Genomic DNA, 13,240 nt, shown 5'->3' on the forward strand with positions numbered 1-13,240 from the left:
TCTGATGAAAGCCCAAATGAAATTATAGCTTTTAATGCTCGAGTTTAATAAGTAATTAATTTGATTGAGATTTACCCAAAAAAAAAAAAAATTTAAAGGGCAAATTGTGAAGGCTTAAACACCAACCATAATATTCTATGTGGTTTTTTTTTCTTCTTCAAAGATAGCTTTTGTTCCTTTATGCGCTGGATCCAAAGTTCAGTTCGATAGCTTTTGTGCCATTATAATTTCATATTGCCATGACACTGTTCTTTCAATTATTTCTTAAATTTTAAAAATTTATTCCATGTTATTTTTAATAATTTGCATTATTTTAAGCATCTTTAAATAATAATAAACGCATGAAACCAGATAATCTAATTGAAAGTATTTAAAGATAAACTAATGAAAAAAATGATTAAAAGAATAGTGATGGGGGTAAATTGCTTATGGTGTGTGAAACCATTAATTCAGAATTACGAAAGGTTTAAAAAATTTATTAAATATTAACATGTTGGTTTTCTTCTTATGTGTGGATTCAGGAGGACAAGAGGGTGTAAAACTTATGGAGCTATTAGTAATTGGCTCAGAAAATAAATTAGACAATAATAAAATTTAGCTGGATTTGATGATTTTTTTTGGTTTTAGGTAAATAGTTGCATTTTAAACTCATAAAAAGAGATTTGCTTGGGGATACAAAAAGGGTAAAAAGGAAATATAAACTTGCAAAATTCCCCGTTAATTAATAAGAAAAGCCAAAACGTCCCCGTTACACGGCCGAGACCGTGGTGGCAGCCGGACCTCAACTTCTTCAAGTGGGGGGCGCTGTCAAGCATCAGCAACTCAGGAAAACCATCAAGAAATGGTGTGGGGTCTCTTTCCCGTCGACCCTCTCCCAGGTTCCATTTTTCATCTATATTATCCAACCTCTGAAATTTACTTAACATTATTGAAGCTTCTTTTACCATGCGGTATTGTGGTTTAATTTTTCTTATGTAAAATATGTTAAACACGGAGTGGGGAATATGCTGCACTGATGCTAATGTGTTATTGGATGGCATGGGACAGTTTTTTGGTCTAAAGAAAATTCAATAATAGTTTGTGTTGTATTTCTTCAAATTGAAGTTGAAAAATAGCAGGGAGTATGATGGATTGGTTGTATATAGATTTTTTATCCTTCTGAGCTGTATTGGGAAGTTAGAAGTTAACATTTTGTACAATACGAGTTAAAGAAGAAAAGAATTGTCATCTAAAATCCTAGATTTGGCTAACGCAGTTGTAGCTGTTTTTGTTACAGGTGAAGATAGATACTACTTTTTCAGCAAAGGAACTTACAAAGTTGGTCGCAAAGGTATTATTGATCATTGGAGAGTTGTAGTGCTCTTCTTGATATTATTTATACCAGAAACTATATTCAGTTTTTGATGTGTTAAGCTTATGATGTTGAGTGCCTCATGCCTCTATTTTTGAATGCGTTTATGTAGGATGTGATATAATCATAAACAAAGACAAAGGTGTCTCGAGGATACATGCGGAGATTGTGATAGATGAAATGGTTTGCTTCGATAATCCACAGAGACAATCTTCAGATATATCCTCGAAAGTTCGGATAAGGGACTGCTCTAAGTATGGAACATTTGTCAAGAAGAATCTGGGGTCAAAGGAGAAGGTTCACGAGTTTCCAGAAAAAGAGACAATGCTCAAGGATGGGGACCTGGTTTCTTTTGGAACTGGAAATGCAACCTATAGGTAATTGAACTGGACTATAGTCCATTTCCATTTGTTCTTTTGGGGAGGACTTGGTAGAGAACCATAAGATTGGTCAATTATGAATTGGGACTTGGCAGACATACAACTCAGGCATGAAGCTGGATTTATGGCATGCTGCATGTTAGTCTGGTTAGAGGAGATCATTGACTGGCATTGCCTTTTTTTCTTTATGGTTATGTGGTATCGCTTTTTGTGTATAAATTTGGTCTTATACCACTAAGGACATGACACTTAAATGAATTTGACACATTAATAGCAGTATGTGTATTTTGAGATTACTTAGAAGCACAAAAGGATCCAAGCCTTCTGATGCTGTTTGCCTGTCTTGATGAACTTACTGTTGCCTGGCAGATTTGGTTATGTTCCCTTCATAATTTTGTATTGCTGTTCAAAGGATTTGCAAGTCAGGGAACCACTTCGACAGAAGATATTGTCAATAGGTTTGTATCTTTTAATGTACCAACTCTGCTTAAACTCTTTTCTAGGCATTCCTGTCATATGCAAAGATTTTCCTTCTCCTTACTGCATGTTACTTACCTTTGTATTATCGTTGTTCAGTACCCTTCATATAAATGAATAATTTGACTTTTGCGGCCAACAGTTATAGCTTAAGAAAGAAATTGCCTTCTTTAGGACTTTCTGGCCTCTTCAGTATTGCAATTACAATATCCTCTGAAAAAAGAGTTGGGCATGCTAAATGTGTAGTAGTAACTTTTCCCAAGGAGATTAAATATTGAATCCCCTGTCTAATAAGTTCAAACCACATATACTTTGTTGTAAAATGTGTTATTGCTAAGGCTGATATTAGTAGTGGTCATTTATTGTCTGAGGTTGTGGTGGCTTTGTATGAAAAATTGACTGGAAAAAGGATAATAGAATTTCTGAAACTGTTGAAAGTGAAACGATAAATAATTCAGAATCTTCAGACTTCAGTACTGAATAGTTTTTGTGTGTCGTTTTGGATGTTTATTGAAGTGTCATTTTTGTTTTATTTGTCCGTTCTTATCTATTTTGACATTTCTTGACTGGTTTAAATCTGCAAATAAATTTGTAATGAGACTTTTTTCAGATATTCTGTATTTTGAGTAAGTCGTGCTTTTTGAATCAGGTGCTTTTGTTGCTCAAGAGTGGAGTTTAAAGTGCACACATGTGCTGATTGATGATTTGGTTCCTTTGAAGGAAGAGTTAATTGATGCTATTGTGGCTAAAAAACCTTTCATCTCCTTTGACTGGATTGAGGTATATTTACATCATTCCTGTATCATTTCTAGATTGATTCACTTCTGAAGTGATTTTTTTTTTATGAGTGTGAGGACTAAGTATGGATATTGTACTGCTTGGATTCGGAAGTTTAAATATCCAGTTATAGTCTCCACTAGTATTGATACTCACTAGGTTCCTTGAAGCTCTGCCTTGCAATAATGGCAGCCCATCTTTAGCTTTAGTTGGAGTTTTATGGTTTACAATAAGTTCTACTTTTTGATTGGCTGCGCTTGCTACCTATTGTATGTGGTTCTGAATCTAGTAGATACTTTATTTCTAAACATAATGACTCAAACATTTTGATAACTGAATACTCGTCTTTCAAAGTTTATTGCAGGGAAAAACATATGCACGGAAATTCCAAGCTATTTGTCGTAAGTAATGCATGGATTTCATTTCTTTGTGGGACCATTGCTAGAGCATGGTGTTGTTGTTTCTGCTTATAGTGGAAGCTTTCTTTTGGCAAGCTTATTGCATAAGCTGTGTCCTTTTTCTCAGTTATTCTCCGACACTTTTGCTGGAAGAGGCATCTGTCAGAGTTGCAGACCCTCAATCTCGAGAAAATTGTTTGAATGGATATACCTTTTTGTTGGAGTCAAGAAATAAGGTCTTATTCCTGTTTCACTTCAGAAATCTCATGTGATAATTTGAGTTTTCTTTCCTATCTGTTACGTTTGTTTGCCTGGGGTGAACAAGTAGGTCGATGTCCATTGTGTCTGAGTAGTCAAGCAAGTGCTATAGCTCCAGTGGCACTTTCAGCATATTAACAACCAGCTTCTTGGAACCCATGATTCTAGTAAATTATGAATGGACATTATCCATTCAGGTGGTTCACAAAATGCAATAAAATGCATGTTTAGCAGAGAGAAATGAATGTTATCTCAAACTAATAGCTGCACAGCACAATTTTTTGTTGTACTCTGCTACTACTGTTACAGCTGTAATTACTGCTGTTATAACTGTTATCTGCTGTCTCACTCCATTTTTACAAAATTTTGGACAAGCTTGGTAGATGCTTGACCCTCAACTGTGGCTTACGTTTCTTCTGCCTTACAGTATAGACACAAGGACAAGTTGCAACCACTACTGGAAGTGGGTGGTGCAAAAGTTGCTTCCCTGGAAGGTTTCTGCATTGATAGCCAAGTATGTTCCTTTACCTACTGCTTGATAGCCAAGATAACATGACTGGTTGTTTACATTTTCTAGGTATATTATGCCTAGTTACTCCTCAATGCAAGATAGTTGCATTAACATAGCTACTATTGACCTTGTAGTTAGAGGTAGTCAATGTATCTAGAGAACACTACAAGGTAAAAACTTTTAATGAGGGTTCAATCATTTCTTCATTGTTGATCAATGGGATGATGCTCACAGGTATTGGAGGAAGAAGGAATTAGACATGTGGTAAGGGTAATTCCTACTGGAGCAACCAGCAGTTCAAACGGCTCTCAGAGCATTAGGTCACTGCCTAGTGTAAATGAGATGGATTTGATTTCAGTCGTCTTATCCGGACATCTGGATCCTTTTATCATTGTATCACCTCCTGGTAAGTAGCTGCCTTACTGTCGGGTTGGGCAGCATTGCCTTGTTTTTGTGTCCCAGTTAACTGTTTCACATGGAAAATTTCAAAGCATGAATTTCTTGTCGTTTCCTCTTTTCAAGAACTATTTCTCTTCATTTTTTAAACAAAATAGATAAAAAATAATTTGATGATGTTTATTTGATGATGCATATTGGTGGTCCTTCAACGAAAAGAAGGGTTAAAGGAAAATAATGTTGAGGGAAAATAATATTCTTGTTGCCTGCGAGTGGATTTGCAGAAAATCAGGTGATGTGCAGGGTATATGCCATTTGACAGGGCAAGATGTCACCCTTAGCACATGACCACCTAGTCAAAATTAGGATCTAATCCCCAGGATACTAAACGGGGTCAATTTTCTCATTGCAGGAAAGACATTTTCTGAATTTCTTTCATTCTTTAACAGTTCAAATGGGTTTTGGGTGCAGCAAGTATTTTCAACTCCTGCAGAATTCATGTAGGTGGCCAAGGGGCATATGAGACAATAGGAGTACTAACAACAGAAAACGGCTGCAAAACAAAGTGCCTTAATTGAAAAACCATGTGGAATTAGATTTATTATATATCTGATATCTGGCTTTGTTTACAATATTGATATTTCTATTGGAAATTTTAGATGTATGGTTGGTTTTATTGGTGTTCCCAAACTAATGAAATCGATTTCTAAGAAATTGACTTCTTCTTTCTTCTTCTTTCTCCAAGACAGTTTTTGCATTTATTTTCTGAACTTCCTCCACTCTTGTTCTACTCCTCCTCCTCTAGTTTCTTCTTCAGACCTTCCAACCAAACAACCCAATCTTTCAAACCTCTTAGTCTAGTTTTAGTTTTGTAACTTTCCACATTCTTCTCGTTGGTGTCCTTGGTTTTTAGTGCTAATAGTTTTTACTTGACTCATGACAACAACAGTGGATATTCAATGTATCTTCTCCAGTACTGAAGAAAGAAAGAACTTTTGAGCTTATGCAAAGTGAGTGGAGAAATTTTCTCTGTGATGGATGCTGTCATCAGAAGCATTTAAGTTCTCTCAATTAACTTTTTCCTTTAGCCTACTTGGAAGGATTACTTTGTGTTCATGTCTTAATTGTATTATGCATTTGGCCTTATTGAAATTTTACATTTGCATAAAATAAAATATTAATAAATTTTGCAAAGGAAGAGTAATCTTTTGCACTTTCAGCCTTATTTACAAAGAAAGAGTAATCTTTTGCACTTTCAGCTTTTTTATTGTATATTTTGTTCCTTTTGCAGTGCTTGTCACTTCTTCATGCTCCACAGATGAGACAGTGGTGGCAGAATCTGATGAAGAAGTGGAAACTGCCACAGCCGTTCACACCTCTACTGCTGTCTATTCAGTAGAATCCTCTGAGCATGACAGCAAAGAGATGACAGATCTACATATGATAGAATCCACTCAGCATGATAGCGGAGAAGAAACTGCAATCAATGTAATAGAATCTACTGAAACTGATAGGAAGGGAAATATTACTCTGGCTAGTGTAAATGCCATTGAACATGAGATCAAAGAGGAGATACCATGCAATAATGTGTCCATTAAATGGTCTGAAGGTGCTTCTTTCACTGGCTTGAGGAACAGAGATGGTAGAACAGGATCGAGATTAGAAAAAGTTGAAGAGTCAGAATGTGGGAACGTGGATGTTATATACAGCCAAGATCTTATCGTAAGAGATTCTCTATCAGCATCAGTTCATTCTTCTACAAATGATGCTGTCATAAATTTTAAATGTTTCCGAAAGGTAATTGATTCTGATCTAGGTTGGATTATGAGAACTTATAGTAATTACTGAAACTGAAACTTGTGGATAAGAAGTTTTCAACAGATTCTAATATCTGTTGCGATGAAACAAGTTTTTATACTACAATGGATTTGGTAGATTGGAGAGCATTCTTCTTTATATAATGGTGGTATCATGTTGTAACTTTGACCTGCCATTTGGGAAGGTAGGTTGTGGTGTGGGTTATCCAGGCCTAGGAAAGTAATTGAATTGTCTACAGAATTTTTTTTTTTTTTTTTTTTTTTTTTGGCCTATGTCAGAATCTTTCTTCAAGATGTTTTCTGGGGTTGTCTGCACCCTTGAGTGTTTTCATTATTATGTTCCTTAAATTCTCTCTCTTGCTAATCCTCTTCCTTGACCATTATGCAATTCTCTAGAGGGAGACTCCGTCTGGAAATAGTTTCAGCAGTCTCATTCCATTCTCAAAGGATCCTTACAAGTATGATTTCTGTCCTCTGAAGGATTTGGCTAGAATACATATCGTGTACAGTTTGTGTATGATTTTCCACAATAATTGCTATTCTGTTAGAGAATCGGACTATGGAAATGAGGAAGTAGCTGAATATCTGAAAGAAGAGAAAAAGAGAAAACAAATGGAAGCCTTAGCAGAGGACTTATTTAAATATGAGGTGGTGTGTAATTTTGTACCCTCAATCCTACATGTACTGCCAGGAGGTTTTGCTGAAAATATTGTGTATTTTGTTAATTGATGTAGGGGAGAAGACGGAATGCAGCTGGCTCTCGCACTGGACTTTTTGCTTATACTTGACTTCCTGGTAATTTTCTACTTTAGAATGTGTAAATTCTGGGCATGTTGCTCAATGCTCAGAGCTTGGCGAGGGATATTATGCTAGTTGTATCTTAGTAATTCGTCTACAGATTTTATTCTTAATCGTAGCTGGGATGTAATATTCGTATCTCGAAATGCTGCATTTTGTATTTCCATATCTTCTCATTTTGGTTCTTTCATCCTCATTTCTCCGCAGGTCTCTGCCTTCTGATGACATTTTTGGCAAACTCTACAAACTCGATCGGACGGTATTTTCTCCCCGTATAATATGAGGAGTTTATATTCGCAATGAGTTGGTATAATTGTAGAGTTCAAGAGAGGTAGTATATTGATGAGAATGATTTGTGAATGATGGGATGGAAATAGCTTTATATGTAGTAATGTAGTAGTTCATTATTTTCTTGAAGTTCAATATTTCTCACCATTCAACTTAAACTTTCAATAAGTAACTCCATCCGATCAGATTAACTCAACGGGAGTAGAAATCAAATAGTGAGACAACTTTCTTGATTGAATATATATTTTTTTTTTTGGGACGGCCTAATGCCCTATCTGTTGCAAGCAACAAATCTTGGGTTGGTCACCCCTCAATCAGCTCATCTGGTGGGTTCCGTAGTCTCTGGAAGACCAAATCCATGTTGATGCTCTTCTTTGCCAGATAATCTGCACAAACGTTCCCTTCCCTCCATGTACGGGATATTTTAGACTCCCCGTCTCTGCGAAGAGCCTGCTTGACTTGGGCAATGAGGTTATGGTGGGTGCTGTCCTGTACGTTCCCTCGAACAAGGGATATACTGGTCACTGAATCCAATTCTAAGATGACTCGTTGATATCCTAAATCCCATGTCAGATTCTGAACGCAATAATTCTGCTGCTACATTCCTTTGCTAGCAATTCCTACTTTAGTACAGAAACTACCTTGCCATCTTCCTAGAATATCTCGTAGAAGCCCTCTAGCACCTGCAAGCCCCAGGTTGTCAGTTGAGGCTCCGTCAACATTGACTTTTATCCATTCCTCTGGTGGCTTGACCCCAACCGATAAACAAAAGTTCCATATGCCATTCCTCTGGTGGCTTGCTCCAAGCCTCCAACTGATAAAACTAAAGTTCCATTTGCTGCTGGTTACTTTTGGAGGACAAAGCTGCGTGCGCTTGTTCTGCCTGTGCTACCAGTTCTTTAGTCCTGACCTGGAGTTTTCTTGTCATCACCTTTGATGCAGAACTCATTCCTCCCACTCCAAGCAAAATAGACCACTAATTTAAAAAGAACTACCCAACTGATGGTCTGAAGCTTTCCCGCTCTTCCATCCTTTAGATTCCAGTCAACCCATTCCTCAAGTGGCATTTCAAAGAATTGCTCCCATTTGGGTGAGACAACTAGCTCCTTCCATATTTTCTTGATCCAGACACAATCCCGAACAGCGTGAAGAGCTGTTTCTGTGCAAGCCCCACAAATATTGCAGGAAGCATCCTCTTGAAGATGTCTTCTAGCCTTTTCAGCACTTGTAAGCAGCTTATTATGCTTGATAAACCAAAGGATGAATTGCCATCTTCTCGGACCTTTTTGCTTCCATATGGTGTCCCATTTGATTGAGTTAAACATGCAAGGTCATGGTCATAACCAAAATGGCTTGATTGAGTTAACATGTACAATGCTGTAAATTCATGCTTGAGAGCCTTTTGATATTTACTCGAGTCAAAGGGGCAAAAAACTATATCATTAAGCTAATACTAAAGATTTTAATTTTAGGTAATTTCCTCTTTCTCACTTTCTAAGAACAAAGATAAAAATCTAAAGACAAATGTTAAGACAAAATTTATATTACGATATACTCACATTAAGCATCCTATTTTCGTTTTATGGGCTTTTTTGTTCTTCTTTTTGTCAAGTAGTCGTTAATATGATATTTAGATTGACAAGAGGACAAAATGGTTCAAAATTTACCATCAACAAAAGATTTTAGTTTTGTGTCCACCCTCTATATCACTAACATATACTATTTCTTAAAAAAAAAAAAAATCTAGTTCACACTACTTCCACCTAATAATCAACAAATGTCACTCGAATTAAATTTTCATTGCAAAAGTTTCATATTAGGGTTATAAATTACAAACAAGTCGAAGTCAATCGTTTAAATTTAGCTTGTTTCTTTGAATATGTGACGCCCCAAAAGAAGGAGGGGTTTCATTTTATGTATATCTTTGATTGGACGAGCAGAGGAGCGCAGCTTTTACACTTGAAAAAGAAGAAAAATTTTGCAAAAAGAGAAAGAGCCAAATCCGGCCAGTTCTTGGCCGGATTGCTAGCCGGATTGTTGTTGGTTTTGAAAAAAAAATGATTTCGTCTCTGCCTTGAATCCGGCCTGAAATCCGGCCAGATTCCGGCCGGATTGCGACGTGGCAGCTCCGGCAGCCACTTTTGACTAGTTGTTTTCCTTCATATATATCTTGTTTTTGCTGCAAAATATCTTCATTTTTGCTTCCTCCTTGTCCAGCTCTTTGGAGAGAAAAACAAGAAAAAATCTCTTCATTTTCTATCTTCAATTTTTGTCCAAATCTTGTATTTTAACTGGTGGATTTACAAATTACTCCATACAAGGGCTCACTAAGGAGGTTTAAAGCTTTTGACAGAATGATTTTGGAAGGGAAGCTCTAAGGTGTTAGTTTTCTTGAATTTGAGGTGAGTTGCTAAGAAAGTTCCCTTTTGATTTTAATAATGATATAGTAGTGATTTGTAGTGGTTAAATATGTTGTATTGTGGATGATTTCATGATTTTAAGTAAAGTTGGACCAATTTCTGATTTATAGGGCATTTTTCTGATTTTATATGATTATGGTTCATTGGTCTTGGAATGATAGCTTGTTGTGGTATAAAATGGAGCTAGTATACGTTGGATACGATTATTTGCGAAAAATTTCTGATTTGTGCGGAAATTCCGGTTCCTAAAGTTTAATTTGGGGGTTTTCTAATGGTTAGCTTTTAAGCTTCTAATTGGCTTGATTGAAGGGGAATTGTGGTCCTAATTGGATGTATTGTATTGTTTACCAACCGTATGTCAATTGTGGTTGGTAAGATGTAATTTGATGTTGTTATTGTAGGGTGGAAAATAAAGAAGGTAAGGGGAAATACTGTCCGAACTTTGAAAGGGTTTGATTGCTTTGAGGTTGTGATTTAGGGCTTGGATTTGGGCAAGACAATGATATATGATGGATGGTTCCTGAGCCGTGGAGGTGAGTGACCCTAAACTATTTTCAAAACTACTTATGAACTGTTTCGTGCATTCTTTACTCAATTGCATATCATGCGTGCTTGCATGGGAGTTCATGGCATAATTTGGCTTCAATGAATTATTGGGGAGTCTTGTGCTGAACACCAACATCGCCACTACATGTTTATGTTCATCTGGAGTACAAAAGAGGCTCTCTCTTACTGTTTAACGTTAAAGGATCTATTTGAGCGTTGGATGTTTAAGTGCAATGATTTCGCTAGTTCATTAGAGCAAAAATACGTACATTTGATCTCGGAATCATGACATCATCGAAATGCATTATTGTGAAATATATTTGATTACTGATTTTACTCGTTACTCGCTGAGTTTCTAACTCACCTCAAAACTATTTTTATTCCCCTCCACAGGGCTCGAGGTGAAGGAAACATTTGTATTAAAGTTCTCCGTGTGAATGGTTGGATGATCCACTGTGCAATTGGAGTTTTAGTTTTAGCTTGTGTGATAGTTGAAACTGCGATTGTACTTGTACTTATGTGAGAATTGAGGACCTTTGTTTTATTCGGGAAATTAGTATTGCTTTTATCTCTTGAGGTTTTAGTTTGTAGTGCAATTGAATTTGTGGAACATTTGATATATATTTAAAATTTATATTGTAATTTAATTGAGAACTGTAGTGAACGACTAAGTCCCGCCGAAAATTGGGCAGGCGGTCCGTCGAACCCTTTGGTTCGCCTTAGGGGGAGGTGGGGCTGTCACAGAATAAATTTATAAATCAAAATTGCATTCAAACCAATGTTTTCAATAATACAAAATTGACTTTTTTTTGAATGCATACAAAATTGAGTTGAAATAGAGATTTTATTAACTCATTGAATTTGATTAGGTTAATTCAATTGTCTCCCAGCCCAATCTAATAGCGGCTTTAGTAGCTATTGGCCACATTAGAACTTAGAAGCGAAAAGCATAAAACTCCAGGAGAACAAGCGACAAGCCTAAACCCAGACGAAAGTTGGCTTAAAAGAAAACTGATGCTAGTTGCTTTAGATGATCAACCAGAGGATGCCCACGTTCAACATCAGTTCTTTTTTCCAAAAATTGCATCTTAAACCAATCTACAGGAGAAATATGCAAGTTTTTATCCAAGACTTCACCTATAGCATTAGCAAGGATTTTTCAGAGTTTTTCCCTCCGTGAAAAGTTCATTTTTTAGGAGGTAAGCAATAGATTTTTTTGGAAAAATCGTTCAAAACGTCCCTCACATTTTACAAGATGATTTTTTTCGTCCCTCACTTTTAAAAGTATAATTTTACGTCCTTTACAAATTTACATTAACCAAAATTTGGTTTCTACCTAGGTTTTCGATTAGTTTTTGGCCGGAATCCACCACGTGACTTGCATGTGATCATTTTTTAAGGGCAAAATTGTCAAATCAAATTTTTACATAATCTGATTCATAGTCCCTCGCATTTCACAAAATGAATTTTTCCGTCCTTAACATTTTATAAAGTGAATTGTTTCATTCCTCACATTTCAAAAAATAAATATTTCCATCCCTCACATTTTTCAAAATGATTTTTTTCATCTCTCATTGATCATGTGTATGAATAATTTTTTTTTCTATAAACCTACGTATATGTCTATTTGATTTTATCTGAACGGTACGAATAATATGTAATTTATTTCTATTAGATTTCATCTAAACATGCTAATCGTAGTTATATACATGCTATTCAATAGATATATATAGGGGTTTTAAACTAATAATTTTATTTGAAACCCATGTATATATTTATATGATTTCACCATTTGAACCTATTCAATATTTGTGACCTTTCTCTTTTGGTAATAATTTATTTATTGAGTTGTATAATAAGGTCATCTAATTAATGGGTCCTAACTTAATTATATAATTGTGCTAACAAATTTCAATTTAAACCTGAATTTCTACTCGACACTTTTAAGACCAACAGTTGAATTACATGCTTTGTGATTGTCTTAATATTTGAAAGTGCCAATCACTTATTTCTTTTTGTCATACTTTTCTTTTGTTTATTTTTCTGTCCAAATTTAATTCGATATAAACACTCGATAACATTTAGAATTAAATGTCTTCTTTATTTTCAAATTTTGAGTAAAAGAAAATGAATATAAGTGAAAAACTAACAATTTTTTTAAACCCATATATATATATCTATTTGATTTCACTTGAACAGTACGAATAGTATATAATATATTTCTATTTGATTTTACATGTTATCCATACTTTTCAGGTGAAATCAAATAGATATATACATGAGTTTTAAAAAAATTATTCACACACATGATCAATAAAAGATGAAAAAATTTATTTTGTAAAATGTACGAGACGAAAAAATTTATTTTATGTAATGTGAGGGATTATGAATCGAATTATATCAAATTTGATTTGACAATTTTGCTCTTAAAATATGATCATGTGCAAGGCACGTGGGAATTCCGACCAAAAACTAGTCGAAAATCTAAGTAGGGACCAAATTTGACCAATGCGAATTTGGAAGGGACGTAAAATTACATTTTTAAAAGTGAGGGACAAAAAAAGTTATTTTACAAAATATGAGGGACGTTTTGAATGATTTTTCATCTTTTTTTAGTCATTGTACTTTGTTTTAACCGTTGAACCCAAATTGAGTCACCCAAATGCACCTATTATCATAGGTGTCTTTATTTAAATTTTTTTTTTTTGGGTTTGGTTCTGTTTTTACTAATCATAGTGTTAAAGTTCACAACTTTCTTTATAAAAGATCATGTATAGGTATCGGTAAAGCATGTTATGCAATTTTGCAATGAAGATATGCTAT

At 35.2% G+C, this 13,240-nt stretch overlaps 2 protein-coding genes and 1 long non-coding RNA gene across 6 annotated transcripts; 2 read left to right on the forward strand and 1 right to left on the reverse strand.

Moving 5' to 3' along the window:
• The first annotated feature begins 629 nt into the window (after positions 1-629).
• On the forward strand, positions 630-7,580 carry LOC113700041 (nibrin homolog). 4 transcript variants are annotated; one of them, XM_027220463.2, is made up of 14 exons: positions 633-878; positions 1,277-1,330; positions 1,464-1,728; positions 2,101-2,189; positions 2,858-2,988; positions 3,340-3,386; positions 3,511-3,619; positions 4,069-4,155; positions 4,387-4,558; positions 5,840-6,270; positions 6,762-6,823; positions 6,914-7,016; positions 7,100-7,160; positions 7,371-7,580. In XM_027220463.2, exons 1-13 carry the CDS (start codon positions 842-844, stop codon positions 7,151-7,153), a joined length of 1,641 nt encoding a protein of 546 aa, XP_027076264.1. In that variant the 5' UTR covers positions 633-841; the 3' UTR covers positions 7,154-7,160; positions 7,371-7,580. The 4 variants fall into 4 exon arrangements, with proteins under 4 accessions (XP_071913731.1, XP_027076264.1, XP_027076262.1 ...); XM_027220461.2 differs by having other exon boundaries at positions 638-878; positions 5,840-6,345; XM_027220462.2 differs by having other exon boundaries at positions 641-878; positions 5,840-6,345; positions 6,914-7,013.
• Positions 7,581-7,754: 174 nt separating this feature from the next.
• LOC113699487 (uncharacterized) lies at positions 7,755-8,776 on the reverse strand. Its single transcript, XM_027219856.1, has 3 exons — positions 8,362-8,776; positions 8,093-8,134; positions 7,755-8,008 (listed from the first exon to the last, which is right to left on the reverse strand). Exons 1-3 carry the CDS (start codon positions 8,774-8,776, stop codon positions 7,755-7,757), a joined length of 711 nt encoding a protein of 236 aa, XP_027075657.1.
• Positions 8,777-9,663: 887 nt separating this feature from the next.
• On the forward strand, positions 9,664-11,005 carry LOC140010266 (uncharacterized). Its single transcript, XR_011817570.1, has 3 exons — positions 9,664-9,853; positions 10,273-10,404; positions 10,811-11,005. It is a non-coding gene; the product is annotated as an uncharacterized lncRNA (long non-coding RNA).
• The last annotated feature ends 2,235 nt before the right edge of the window (positions 11,006-13,240 follow it).

Source organism: Coffea arabica, chromosome 7c, assembly GCF_036785885.1.
Source record: "Coffea arabica cultivar ET-39 chromosome 7c, Coffea Arabica ET-39 HiFi, whole genome shotgun sequence".
NCBI classification, from domain to species: Eukaryota; Viridiplantae; Streptophyta; class Magnoliopsida; order Gentianales; family Rubiaceae; genus Coffea; species Coffea arabica.

Bases quoted from the DNA above. Each gene is read 5' to 3' on its own strand.
- LOC113700041 (XM_027220461.2), top strand. From the start codon at position 842: ATGGTGTGGGGTCTCTTTCCCGTCGACCCTCTCCCAG. The intron at 2,989-3,339 runs GTATATTTACAT...CGTCTTTCAAAG, and splicing joins TCTCCTTTGACTGGATTGAG to TTTATTGCAGGGAAAAACAT. The intron at 4,559-5,839 runs GTAAGTAGCTGC...TTCCTTTTGCAG, and splicing joins TATCATTGTATCACCTCCTG to TGCTTGTCACTTCTTCATGC.
- LOC113699487 (XM_027219856.1), bottom strand. From the start codon at position 8,776: ATGTTTAACTCAATCAAATGGGACACCATATGGAAGCAAAAAGGTCCG. The intron at 8,135-8,361 runs GTCAGGACTAAA...TGGGGCTTGCAG, and splicing joins TGATGACAAGAAAACTCCAG to GTGCTAGAGGGCTTCTACGA. The intron at 8,009-8,092 runs GTAGTTTCTGTA...CATGGGATTTAG, and splicing joins TATTCTAGGAAGATGGCAAG to GATATCAACGAGTCATCTTA.